Here is a 13,597-nt window from a genome sequence, read left to right on the forward strand (position 1 = left end):
CCAACTTAGTATAGTGAAATTAGAATAAACAACCAAAAAAGAGACAATGATGATGAATAAGAGTTTATTTTTTAAGAAATGTTGATGCAGTGCCAAAAGCCCCTGAAAACAAATGTACATCAATAAGAAGCAGATAAAAGTGAATAAGTTGGATACTAATTTTAGGCAATCTGAATGTAAATAACTAAATACTAAATAGGTTAACCACAAAATATTTAATAAGAGCATAATTGGAATAAATAAAAAACAAAAAGTAACTTTTAAAGTCTCAATTGCTTTCTAAAATTAAAATTCAACGGAGACTTGTATTGTACAAATTTTACAACACAAGGAATAGTAACATGTTTTCATATATTTGTATACACCATCCTACTTCCATTAATATCATACATTCTACTTAATTTTAGCATTGTATTTTTTTTTTCTATTATGACATTATACTTAGCATTTATAACATACAAAATTGCTTCAATTTGGATAGAATCTACGAAATACAAATGCTATAATAAAGCGAAATAAAAGAAGGATGTTATAATAAACAAATCAATGAAAATAAATTGCTATTTGTTGCATTTAACCCTTTCACTTATGATTGTAGAGACACATGGAATGCAATAATCACATTATAATAGTTTGTGGGTCAACCTTAAAAGTAAAAAAAAAAGTAGATTATTAGATCCGATTTGATTTCAGTACTTAAAAGTAAAGACTGTTTCAAAATATATGAGAAGTTAGCAGGGGAAAATCACCAAGTTCAAACTATGAAGGAATTTCACAAAATGAAATAGCAGCACCAACAACAACCATCACAAAGAGAATGATCATAATCAAAAGAAACTGAAAGCTAGATTTACCCAACACTTTACTCTTGAAGCTATACATTAAATGACCCTGAAAAGTCCAAATTTTAAATTTCATAAATAGTAAGACTACACATATGATCGGTTTGGAGTTTATGTGTGTGCTTTATAATTGTTTCTCTGATAAACCATCTAAAGCCTCCAAAGTTGATGTAAGAACCATATTCTATTCCCTTATTTTCTATTCTCTATACAATCAACTCACATATGTTTAACAGATTGGAAGACAAAGTTGAATTGTTTATACAGTTGTAAGAAATCATATTGTCAATGGAAATAGATGATGGTGGTAAGTGGATCCGGGCCTCTACCATGTAAACATAAGAATGAAGAAGCTCAAAATTAACTAAAAAACAGGTTTATAAAGTTCATATCACTCATTGATTTAGGAATTGTGTTTAAAGATAATATAAACCTGAGACATCATAAGAGTGTGTTGGAGCACCATGTAAGAAAACAACAGTTCCACGTGGACCAACCCTGGCATCAAATGACCCTGAAAGTTCCAAAATTGAAATTTTATGAATAGTAAGAGTAAACATGTGTTCGTTTTTGCGTCTTTGTGCGTGCTTTTATGCCAATTTCTCTGACAAACCATCTAAAGCCTACATATTTGATCAAAGAAAACGTATATTTGAAGAAGAAAAGAGGAGAATCTTTTCGGTTAGGGTAAGGTCAGGGAGACGTTTGTAAATAGAAAACATGTAAACCTCATATCGAAGCAATCTCTCCCTCAATTACATGGTCAGAGGTGGGAGGTGGAAATGGTTTTGGAAGAATTGTGGAGTTGAAGAAGTCTAGTAATCTACTTGAGAGAAAGAGACGATGAATCGACGAGAACAACCAATTGAGTGCCAGAGGCGGTGGAGGGAGCAAATACATGCGACTTCAAAACTAAGCACGAGCCGATGAAAAGCAACCAGCTCAGCTGGTTGGTGTTCATAAGCATAATATGTATTAAGTATATATATAATATAAGTTATGTTTTTATGTATTTTGCCAATGAATTAAGTACTTTTTGTAGATTTAATTCTTAATTTAATTTGCATAACCAAAAGGGTTTCAAGTGTTCTCATATCTTTCATTCTTTGTTCCTTTACCAAAACCTCGGAAGAACCCTCGTCATTTCTCACTCTCAATCTTAGCTCTCCCCCGATTTTCAAATCCATGAAGTTCCTGCGTTGTATCTCCGGTAGGTTTGGGATCAATTTTATTTCCTTATTTCTTATCCAAATTTCTTCACTAATCTTTGTTGTTGTTGTTGTTTCATTAGCCAATCGTCAGCCACTGCTCGCAGCACTTGGCCGTCGTCAGTTTGCCGTTTCCGCCGACGATTATGCCAAGAGAAACTACGCCAACAATGTGTCTGAATACAATACCGTCATTGGATCTCTCACTTCTCAAAGAAGGTATGTCTCTCGCCCTCATTTCGCGATGGTTTCATTGTTTAACCATACACTTTACTTCTAGGGTTTCTGAGAATTTTGAATTCATGAGTCTGATAGGGATGTTCATTTATAGGATTTACTTGTTAAGGGATGTATATGATGATATGATGTTGGATGGAGTGAAACCAGAGAAAGATACATTTCGCGCGCTGATTGCTGGTAGCATGAAAGGCGTCCGTCTACAGGACTGTTTCTTCTTCCGTGATCAAATGAAATCCATGGGTTTGATTCCTGATGTAAGTTTCTTTACTCTAATGATCGAATCTCTGCCTCCTGTTACTTTGTTTTTAACAGTTAATTGTTTCATGACATTGTTCATATTTGTTACAGGTTGTTTTGTACAACTTCATGATCTCAACATGTGGGAAATGTAAGAACTCCACTGAAGCAACACGGGTATATAGTAATAGTACACTCCTTTGTATCTGTAACTCTATATCATACCTTCATAGCTTTTCATCTCCTAACCATTTGTTGTCTCTTTAACTAAAGATCTTTGAAGAAATGAAGAAGCTTGAAGTAAAACCTACTGGACAAACATTCATCTGTCTAATCAATGCATGTGCAGCCACTGGCAGAGTAGATCAAGTGTATGCATTTCATTATCTATTTACATGTCAACACTTCAATAGAGACATATTATGATTATCATATGATCATATAATATTAAATTACCATTTCAGATATGCAATTATTCGTGATATGACTGCTGCTGGACTTGGTTTAAACAAATTCTGCTATGCGGGACTTATAGCTGCACATAAGAACAAGACTCCATTAGCCAAAGACACATCTGCTAAAGTAATTCTTGAACTATCTTTATATATTTTTATTTTCCAGTGTCATGAATTTAAATGTTATTATTTTTCATGAAAAAGATCTTGGAGCTTGTTGAGCAATCCAAAGGGTGGTCTTCACTAGAACAGACTAGAGACAGTGCTGAAAATGTGATGATGGGGATTTCTGAGGAAGAGTTATATGATATCCCTACTGCTAATTATATTCACAGGAGGGGCGGTTTTGTCCAAAGGTTTTTCACAGTTTATCATGTTGCTTTCCATGCGTGTGCAGATCTTAAAGATGTTGAGGTACTGAAATTTATAATTAAATATTCAAATACACAATATGACATGTATAATGTTGTAGGCAGTGGATGCTCTTCAGGAGATGCTTAAGAAAGATAACAAAAATCCTGATGTTTTCATACTGATTCAAATCATGAGGTGACTAAGTTGTAGTAATATTGATAATTTGATATTCTCAATTTTAAAAAAAAAAGAATATTTATCTATGATGATTATTGACATTTAGGTGTTATCTGAGTCGTGGAGATATTGATCGTGGGGTCAAAGCTTTTGAAGACTACATGAGCTCAAACAATCCACCTGTACCAGAGCTTTATGCTGTAAGTTTAGGATTATATATTATATGTTTCATATCTGGAATAATTTTAAAAAAAAAAAGATATGGTCTTTAACTCTTCTTTATTCATGCAGACACTTATAGAGGGAGCCATGACTGGTTACACACCCAAGGGTATGCAAGTTGCTTTGGAGAAGCTGGTAAATTACTGACGATTTTGCCCCTACATAATACATATACTTGAATTTTGGTTAATGTTTTTTCTAATAAATCACTAATTTTTGTGTTTTTATTGATTTAGACGGAAATGACTTCTAGGGGCATTAATTTGGTCCCATCAACGGGAAATGCTCTTCTTCTTGCAGCAGCTGGTGAAAAGGTAAGAAGAGGATTTTTTTTTTATAATTATTTTGAGTATCAAAAAGATTTTGTATTAATTTTATTTTTTAATGTTTGCAGAGTGGAGGGTATACGATTGCTAATATGGTATGGGATCTGATGCAAGCTCGTAATATAACTCCATCACTTCCTGCTGTTCAAGCATATTACAATGGTTTAAAGGTATGTCATTTCCTTTATTTTATATTAAATATAATATAATTCATATTTAGAAAAAGAACAAAAGTTTTGAAAAGAATCAAACCACTTATGACAACAGTTCTTTTATTATTGAATAAAGTTGGTGGAAAATAAAAAACTGGACAAGAAGTTTACCACAATATGGATGGTGTAATAATAATTACTAGTTATTATCTAATAATAAACTATATTTGAATTGTTGTAAGTTTTTAAGATAAAAAATATCCAACATATATATTTTTAGGATCGGGAGATACCCGCGGATGATCCAAGATTGGTGTTGGTGTCTCGTACTGTTGACAATTTGCGGGTAAGATTTGGAAGGAACCCTGGAGGACAATTTGGAGACAGAAGATGATCACAGCATCTCATCTATCATTTTTATTTCCTTTTCTAATTTTTTTTTGGTAGTTGTTGTACACCAAGCAGCACAAGTTTTGATTATAGTTGAAGTCTTCAATTTTTTTTTTTTTTTTTTGCTCCTTTAAATCAACTTTCCACGCTGCCAATAAATGGGCCACTTAGCCTGGTTTGCATGGTAGAGTGTCTTGTGATGAGTAACACACACACACACACATCTTCGTTGAAAAGGGTTGAATGCGAGAAATAGTAATTGTAACGTCCTTTTATTGATTTGTTTATTATGATACATGTTAACCCGTCAAAGAGAGGGATAATAATAAAAACCATTGTTTGTTGCATAAAAGGGTAAAGATCGAACCATAGAGAAGCATGGAATTAGAGCAAGTCGAACAGTTTGGTTTGTAAAATGTTTTTGGCAATAATGAAATCTGTTAAAAGGATTTTGAATTGTATTAGTATTTACGTTTGGTGTGTGGAATGGAAAATGCTTGGTGTGTGGAGGGTATTTTTGTCTTTTTAATAAAACATAGGGAATAAAAAAAGTTTGTTTTTATCTATTGTTGTTAAGATCCTGATCTTGATCTTAAAGATCTTATTTTAAGATCCAGCAAGCCAAATATGATCTCGATTTCATTAGGATCTATCCGAAACAAGATTTATAGTGAGATCTTAAGATCCCAGTTAGGATCTTAAGATCTTCTTTAGTTTTATTATATAGTTGAGTCTTAAAATTTTCTTTGTTCAACTTAAGATCGAACATTACAAGTTTCAAGAAGCTTGATAGAGTTTTACCGATTCATTTCAAATTAGGCAGCTTATACTTATGATACTCTTTTTAAGTTCTTAAGCCTTTAGTTGTACATTATCATGATTTTTACAGTTTGCAACAACAAACTTATTTCTTTTTGCAATTAAGATGCTTATTTCCTAGTTTTTACGGTTTGCAACAACAAAACTTATGATTCATGTTTGAAAAGTTAAAGTAAACTATATTTCCAGATCTTAATAAACATCAAGCTATAATGTATATTTCATACTCAATACCGTACAATCAGATTTGAGTATAAGTTCATTTTGATAGAATCTTACGGTCTCGATCTTGGCAACCTTGTTTTTATCCAAAATATTATCAATTCCTTTAAGAAAAAATTTAATAAAGTTTAAAGAATTCCAATTTCTTTGATTTTATCAGCCAAACATAATTTTGACTGGAATTTACATCTCAGTTTCTTTGAAATCCGTGAGCCAGAATGCCCAAAAAGTGTAAGTCTAAATTTAGTTACAAGTTTCACTTTAAGTGCATTTAATTAAGTATTCTTATATTTATATAATACCCCTCCATAACAATTTTCAAGTTACATAACTAAAAGATAATGATCAAATTGGTTCAAAAGACCAAAATCCACTTATATTTATACATTACATATTATGTTCCAATATTAAAAAATAAAAATAATAACATATGCTTCTTAAAGAAGCAAGATCAACCACAACATCCACCACTCTGAGCAACTGTTCCATCTCTTGCTCCTGTACCCTGAGGACGTCCATATCCCACCTTTATCCCCGATGACTACAAATTAACAATTTACCATTTATAAATCATAAGTTTATAAATCTTGAATTAAAATCCAATTAATTACCTCATTTGATACATCAAACACACCCTCCTGGATCTTCTGAAGTATTTTTTCTGCAGTCTTAAGAAACGCCTGCAAATCAAACAAAACCATTTAGAAAATCCATTTCAAGTTTTTAAAAGATGGAAACAGAAACAGTGTGTACCTCTTCAACATTCTGTGCTGTTCTTGCAGATGCTTCCAAGAACAAGAGTCCGTTTTCTTTTGCAAACTGTTCTCCTTCCTCTTTGCTGACAGCTCTTCTGTGGGAAAGATCGCTTTTGTTTCCTACAAGCATGATTGTCATGTTGGGATTGGCATGTTGTCTTGCATCTTCAAGCCATCCAGCTAGATGATTGAATGTTTCTCTCCTGGAATTGAATAAACAAAATAGATCATCAATGATGAATACAACTTGTGTATGCAATAAAATGGTTACATATGATATGATATGATAGACACACATACCTAGTGATGTCATAAACCAGAAGAGCTCCAGCTGCTCCTCTGTAATATGACCTGGTGATCGATCTGAATGATTCTTGGCCAGCCTGAATCATTCACCATTAATTCATGAATCCTTACTATCATCATCAAGAATTTACGCAGAAAAAACTAGAATCAATTGAAGAATCAGGAAATTAGAAAAAACACATACGGTATCCCAAATCTGAAGCTTAACAGGCCTGCCATCAATGGCGACCATACGAGCACCGAATTCCACTCCAATAGTCAAGTCATGAACTGGTTGAAACCTCTTGTCGGTGAATTGCAGCAACAAACACGATTTCCCTACACCTGAGAGTGAACAAACACCAAAATTCGTTATACTAAGTTGAATTAGGTTTTCTGAAATCGAACTGTTTAGGGTTTACATGATCAATGATCAAAGATACAACTGGAGAAAAGAATACCTGTATCACCGATGATTATGTATTTGAAAAGGTAATCGTAGGACATTGTTGAAACCTAATTTGATGACGATGAATATGAGGAACAAAAGTGAATTGATTGATTGATTGGTTTCTTGTGTTGTTTGTGTTGGGGTTTTGCTTTAATGGATTGCGGAAGAAAACTTGACTTGGCAGATACCCTTTTTGATAAGATCAAGTTTAGAATCCTTAATCTAATACTCCCCCCTTATTAATCTAACTCTTTTATTAGAGAAAATGATAAAAATAGCCAATTACACTAATTGCATTACAAAAATAGCCAAAAAAAAATCGGGATTACATATTTAGCCACCCATTTCGCAGATGAGAAGGCCCCATCTGCGAAATGGGCATCTCATCTGCGAAAGTACAAGTGCCTGAAGCACAGTTGTGCTTCAGGCACTTGTACTTTCGCAGATGAGAATTTTTTTTTTTTTTTTTAAATTTTTTCGGTATAAATAGGGGTAATTTCGCAGATGGAATAGGTCCCATCTGCGAAATCCTCTGATCCTATCTGCGAAATGATGAATTTTTTTTTTTTTTTTTTTTTTTTTAAGGTTGACTACGAAATGAATTGGTTTGACTACGAAATGGCCTTTGCTATATAAAAATTTTTGTAGAAAAAATATCATTTTGGTTGTTATTTGGTTTGTGAAATACTCTCTATCTCTACAATTTGCTCAAAAAATGATTGAATATTTGGTTTGTCTTGTAACCGGTGGGAGATGGCAAGTTAATGGAACTAATCTGGAATACATATGTCCACAGGGAGGTATTTTTGAATTTGCTTTGATATTTTCTGAGTATATTAGTTATAGTGATTTTGTATCTATGGTAAGAAGCAAAATTGGTTTGTTAGACAAATATAGAATTAGTCTTCGTTTCCACCATCCTGAATTAAATTATTATATAGCTATAGTTGAAGACGTGGATGTTAGAATGTTGATAAACGTAATCAAATGTAGTGGAGGAAGGGCTGTGAAAGTGTTTGTGGTGGTTGATGAAGTTGAGGAGGTTAATGGGGGCGGTGAAATTGGAAACGAAGTTGTTGGTAATTTATGCAGTTTTAAAGGGAGCAACGATCCGATAGGTACTTTCAATACTCCTAGTGTACCTCAGTTTCACAGTGTTGCTGAAAATGTTAATGTTAGTTATTCACCTATTCAATATGTGGATCCCGAGAATTACAAGTATGTTGGTGATGATGATGTTGGTACATATCTTAATCATGTTGGTGGTCGTTGTGATGATGTTGCCGAACAAGAAGTTAAACTTATGAATAGGCGTGTGGTAGATAAAACTAAAAAGAAAAAAAATTCAACTCAAAAAAATGAAAAAAATCATGTTTACGGGCATTATGTTGATGTTGGTGATGTATGTTTAGATATAACCGAGCTACAAAGTAATTCCGATAGAGATGAGTTGGGTGATGAAGTTAAAGCTAAGTATCCCGATAACCTTTTTTACGGTATGCCCCCTGTACCAGCATGGCCAGTTGATAATAATGAAGATATCCCAACACAGATGGTAGACATTAATCTTCAAAAGATTCAATGTGAGAGTATATTTAAAAACAAAGAACTTTTAAAGCGGTGTATTGGTAAAAAAATGTCTTCGAGAAGGTTTCCAGACGAGGACAAGTAGATCCACCAAATCAAGGTATGAAGCTGTGTGTGTTTCGAAAAATTGTTCTTGGTTACTAAGAGCAAAAGCAATTAAAAATACCGATGGACTTTTCCAAGTGAATAAATTTGTTGATGTACACACATGTTCTTCAACATTGTTGCAACCTAATCATCGACAAGCAAACAAATATGTTTTGGGTGAATATGTTGCTGATGTTTTGGCTGAAGACTATAGTAGAGTTTATCGGGTAAAAGAAATTGTTAATGATATGAATGCTCAATTGAATATCAATATCTCATACCATCAGGCATGGCGTGCGAAGCAATATGCATTGTTGTCGTTAAGGGGTACGAAAGAGGATTCTTTTACCAAACTTCCGGCGTATTGTCACAACTTGGCCAAACATAATCCGGGTACTGTCACACATATTAAAACAGATGCTGATGATCGGTTTGAGTTTTTGTACGTCGCACTCGGTTGCTCGGTTAGTATTATCATGTCCTAATTTTTTTTTAATATTTTTTTTGGTGTATTTGAATAGATATACAATGTATTGTAGGTACGAGCTTTTGTCAATTTTTGTAAGCCGACCCTAGTAGTAGATGGAGCTCACCTAAAGGGCGAGTTCAAAGGTACCATGCTACTTGCAGTTACTAAGGACGGACAAAATCAAATATTACCGGTTGCATATGGTATATGCAAAAATGAGTGTACTGATTCTTGGACATGGTTTTTTCAAAAACTACGTGATTGCATAGGAAATATGCAGGAGCTTACAATTATATCTGATAGGTCTCCATCTATAGCAACATCCGTTGCCAACATTTTTCCTCACGCTCATCATGGAATATGTGGTGTCCATTTGTATTTCAACATAGTATCTAGATTCGGCAAGAGTAAGACGGTTAAAGGAATTTTTTGGGAGGCGTGTAGAGCGTACACAGTTGATGCTTTTGATGCTGCCATGGATGTTATGAAAAAGACAAAAGAACCAGTATGGGAGTACTTAAAAAGTATAAATCCAGAAACCTGGTCAAGGGCACATTTTAAAGGGAACCGATACAATCTTATGTCGTCCAACAGTGCGGAGTCTATAAATGCATTATCTAGACACGCACGTAAGGTGCCAATACTTATGTTGATTGATTTTTTTCGTGCTACAATGCAACAATGGTGGTTTCAAAGACGTAACTTTGCAGGTATTACGTAAATTTGTAATATTAATGTTTTATTAGTTTCGATGTTATTGATTTTAACTTCTTCATTTTGGCTGTTTTTTTAGCGGAAGCAACAACAACCCTTACCCCTTGGGCGGATGAAGTTGTAAAAGAAAACAAGAAAATTTTTACCAAATGGGATGTTCGCATGATCTCAAATACGAAATGCGAGGTCAAAAAGGGGGCACAAAATGTGATTGTTGATTTTCAACATATGACATGTACATGTAGGCATTGGCAACTTGATGGGATACCTTGTGGTCATGTCATAAGATGTTTAACAGTGAACAATTACCAAGACTGCTCGAGGTTTGCATTAAATGCTTACTTTACCGAAACACTGAGGAAAACATATGAGGAATCAATAAACCCTCTGCCGAAGCCATCCGAATGGGAGATCCCCGATGATTTGATGATTGTTAAGCCACCTATAATGGATAAACGTCAGCCAGGCAGGCCAAGAAACACAGACCGCATTCCATCCCAAGGCGAGGGTCCAATTATAAAAGAGTGTTCTACATGTGGTCAACTAGGACACACGAGAAATAATTGTACTGGAAGGGCGTCTGGTAGCAGAGCAGGTCACATAATTTCTACTGCAGAAATGGCATATAATATTGGTGGTTCAGCGGGTTGCTCACAAACCCATAACGCTGATTTTGATATAAAACAACCTTGAAATTAAGAGTAATGACGAGTTGTTAGCTTATTATGTATTGTAATATTTTTATTAACTCTTACAAGACATTGCTATGCTTTCATATTTTAGTTAAGTTTGTTGATTATAACAATGAATGAAGCCTTTATATTATAAAATATAGTTTGCAGATTTATTTTAACAGTTACAACATGTTATTTAAAAAAAAACAACAAACGATCCTTTGGCAAGCTAATCTGTTTCATGATAATATTACAACAACTTTATAACTAATTTTTAAACTCAGGGAACTGTAATGGGTACTTCTCTTTCTCCATCGTTATATAGTCATCCCTAATTCTCATTTTGTCTTCGAAACGATCCTTTTTTACCATAATGTGTATCAACTGCTCATCCTTCTCAGCAAGCCGTTTTTCAATTGTTTTGATTGCCTTCTTACTCTTTTTTATCCAATCTTTATGCTCTTTGATTTTGTTTTTATTGAGGTCAATCCATTCTTCAGCTTGTTTGCATTCCGAACCTATATCATTAGCAAGTTGAGTGAGAAGTCGGGATGACTCTTTGTCCTCTTCTTGTTGTGCTTCAGCCTTCTTTAATTCTTCAAAATTTTCATGTGACATATATGACCCGGCTGAAGAGGGTGTAAAAAAAGGGTCTACCGAATCACAGTAGTAACAATCTACTTCGTTGCATGAGCAAATTTCGAATTTGTGTGAGGAACTCATAATAAAATCGATGTTGTATTAAACTGGAGCAATAAGTGGTATTTATACATACTAGACAGTAATGAGAAGTCCAACTTTGAAATGACTAGACAGTAATGACAAGTCACTGTAGTAACCTGCACATCCCAGTGGGTCCCTTAAGTGACAAGAGATAAATGACAGTTTGACATGACAAAACACTGCATAAAGCTGAAATTCGTAGTCCAAATATAACCATTTCGTAGTCAAAGTATTATTTCATAGTCTATTTATTTATATAAATAGATGTTTAAGATCTATAAACCAAACACCCAAATCACCTAAACGAAACGAATTCCCATTATTAGAAATGTCGTCGAATGCAGCAAGTTCTTCGAATGAATTACCTGGTTCCAATTCTGAAAGGCCATGGACGACAAACGAGGTGTTACTTCTAACACGGTGCTGGCTAAGTGTTAAGGATGGTGAACCGTTACTTGCTCCCCCGCATTGCCTAATTGGTGATGAATGGAGTCGCATCACATCTTTGTTTAACCATGAGATGGGAGAAGGGCAAAAAAGAGAAAAATCAGATGTTGTTACTAAGTGGACGGATGTAAAGGAGGAAGTGACATGGTTCAATCGAGCATGTAGTTATGCGAAACGTAACAATGTTCGTTGTCGTGACGAAGAAGAGTTCTTGGAAGTTGTTACAGAGTTTTACATCTTTGAGCATGAAGGCAGAGACTTCGAATATGAGGAAGTTTGGAAGGTTGTTAGAGATAAACAGTATTTCAAGTAGACCGCTCTAATTTGTGTTAAGAATAAGCCATGGACTTGTGTTTTACGTTAATGCTTTGTTCGTATTATGTTGTTTTTTTCATGTAATTGTTGTGATGTTTTAATGGTTCATGGAATCTTGTTACTAATGTATTCTAATATATTTTGATAACTAATGCAATGGCCATTTATTAACTCAAGTTAATCATACGAGTTTCTCACATAATAAACTAAAATATATATATATATTAACTCAACTTAATCATACGAGTTTCTCACATACTAAACTAAAATATATTTTAAACATATGAAACACATACGAATTACATACGAAATACATGAAAATAACCTAGTACTCACATAATAAACTAAAATAGATTTTAAACAAACGAAATACATACGAAATACATAAGAAATACATGAAAATAACCTAGTACATGAAAATAACCTAGTACTGAAATAATAAACTAAAATAGATTTTAAACAAACGGGATATATTTCAAAATATTCCAAGGGGCTTCAAACTGGAATTCCAACCCGTTACTTAATGACTTGTATTCCTCCTTAGCAGCTTCCAAGATGACATCCTCAGTAGCATTTAGACGGGCGTTGTCAATTTTGGTATAAAGATCGTTGAATAATAGAACTTCGGTTTTCATTTCATACCATCTTGCTAAGATGTCTAGTTCGTCACGATCGTTTCTTGTAGCCATTCGGTTTGCAGCATTGAAAATATTTGTTAGACGGCTCCAAAACATTGGATCATTCAACTTGCTTGTCTCGTACACATGAATATAAGCATGTGTAAGAACCAAGAACTCTTCATTGCTCCATGATATAGAAGTCATTTGGATTGAAACAAAGAGGGTAGAATCTAAAAAACAATATTTGAACAACTATATTGGTTAATTTAATAACGTTTTGCGTGTAACTTAGGGTCAATTTATAGTAGTTTCTACACAAAATCGCAGTTCAAACTTCTAATATGTCTGCAATTCATAGTCAAAATTAACTGACGAATGCAGTGTACTACACTTATAACACAACAGATCACTGTTCGAGTTGACAATTCATCCCCAGTTGAATGACAACACAATACATTGCTGTTTGAGTTGACAACTCATTGCACCAGGAAAGTAAGGAGTCGTTATAAATAGATTTCAATATCCGTTGTAATTGTATTCTATTACTTCCCTCCTTGCAATTATGGACTCACCACATATATGGAGGAACGCAGAGGAGGTCGCTTTGGTTCAAGCTTGGATTACAACTGTAGAGGTGGATTTTCCACCGGGTCCCCCACAAGTTCGTGCTGGATCATTTTGGTCTCGTGTCTGTCATTTGTTTCACCATTTAATGAACCGCACTCAATATCGAAGAAGAAGAGATGTCAAAGCGAAGTTTCTGAATATGAAAATGAAGGTGAAACAATTTCAACGTATTTATAACGAGTTGGATAACGAACATGCA

General features: G+C 34.1%; 2 protein-coding genes across 2 annotated transcripts; one reads left to right on the top strand and one right to left on the bottom strand.

Moving 5' to 3' along the window:
* Positions 1-1,895: 1,895 nt before the first annotated feature.
* Positions 1,896-4,785, top strand: LOC145097925 (Pentatricopeptide repeat (PPR) superfamily protein). The gene is made up of 13 exons (XM_079035598.1): positions 1,896-2,052; positions 2,134-2,269; positions 2,382-2,544; positions 2,639-2,704; positions 2,801-2,898; positions 2,992-3,109; positions 3,187-3,396; positions 3,455-3,531; positions 3,620-3,713; positions 3,805-3,870; positions 3,972-4,049; positions 4,130-4,231; positions 4,494-4,785. The coding sequence occupies exons 1-13, from the start codon at positions 2,028-2,030 to the stop codon at positions 4,605-4,607; spliced, it is 1,347 nt and encodes a 448-aa protein (XP_078891724.1). The 5' UTR covers positions 1,896-2,027; the 3' UTR covers positions 4,608-4,785.
* A 1,201-nt stretch (positions 4,786-5,986) lies between these two features.
* On the bottom strand, positions 5,987-7,332 carry GB2 (GTP-binding 2). Its single transcript, XM_079035599.1, has 6 exons — positions 7,146-7,332; positions 6,890-7,029; positions 6,700-6,782; positions 6,398-6,602; positions 6,256-6,324; positions 5,987-6,185 (listed from the first exon to the last, which is right to left on the bottom strand). Exons 1-6 carry the CDS (start codon positions 7,189-7,191, stop codon positions 6,096-6,098), a joined length of 633 nt encoding a protein of 210 aa, XP_078891725.1. The 5' UTR covers positions 7,192-7,332; the 3' UTR covers positions 5,987-6,095.
* Positions 7,333-13,597: the final 6,265 nt, after the last annotated feature.

The sequence above is a fragment of the Lactuca serriola genome, chromosome 4 (genome assembly GCF_051521515.1).
Source record: "Lactuca serriola cultivar US96UC23 chromosome 4, Lser_US96UC23_V15, whole genome shotgun sequence".
NCBI classification, from domain to species: Eukaryota; Viridiplantae; Streptophyta; class Magnoliopsida; order Asterales; family Asteraceae; genus Lactuca; species Lactuca serriola.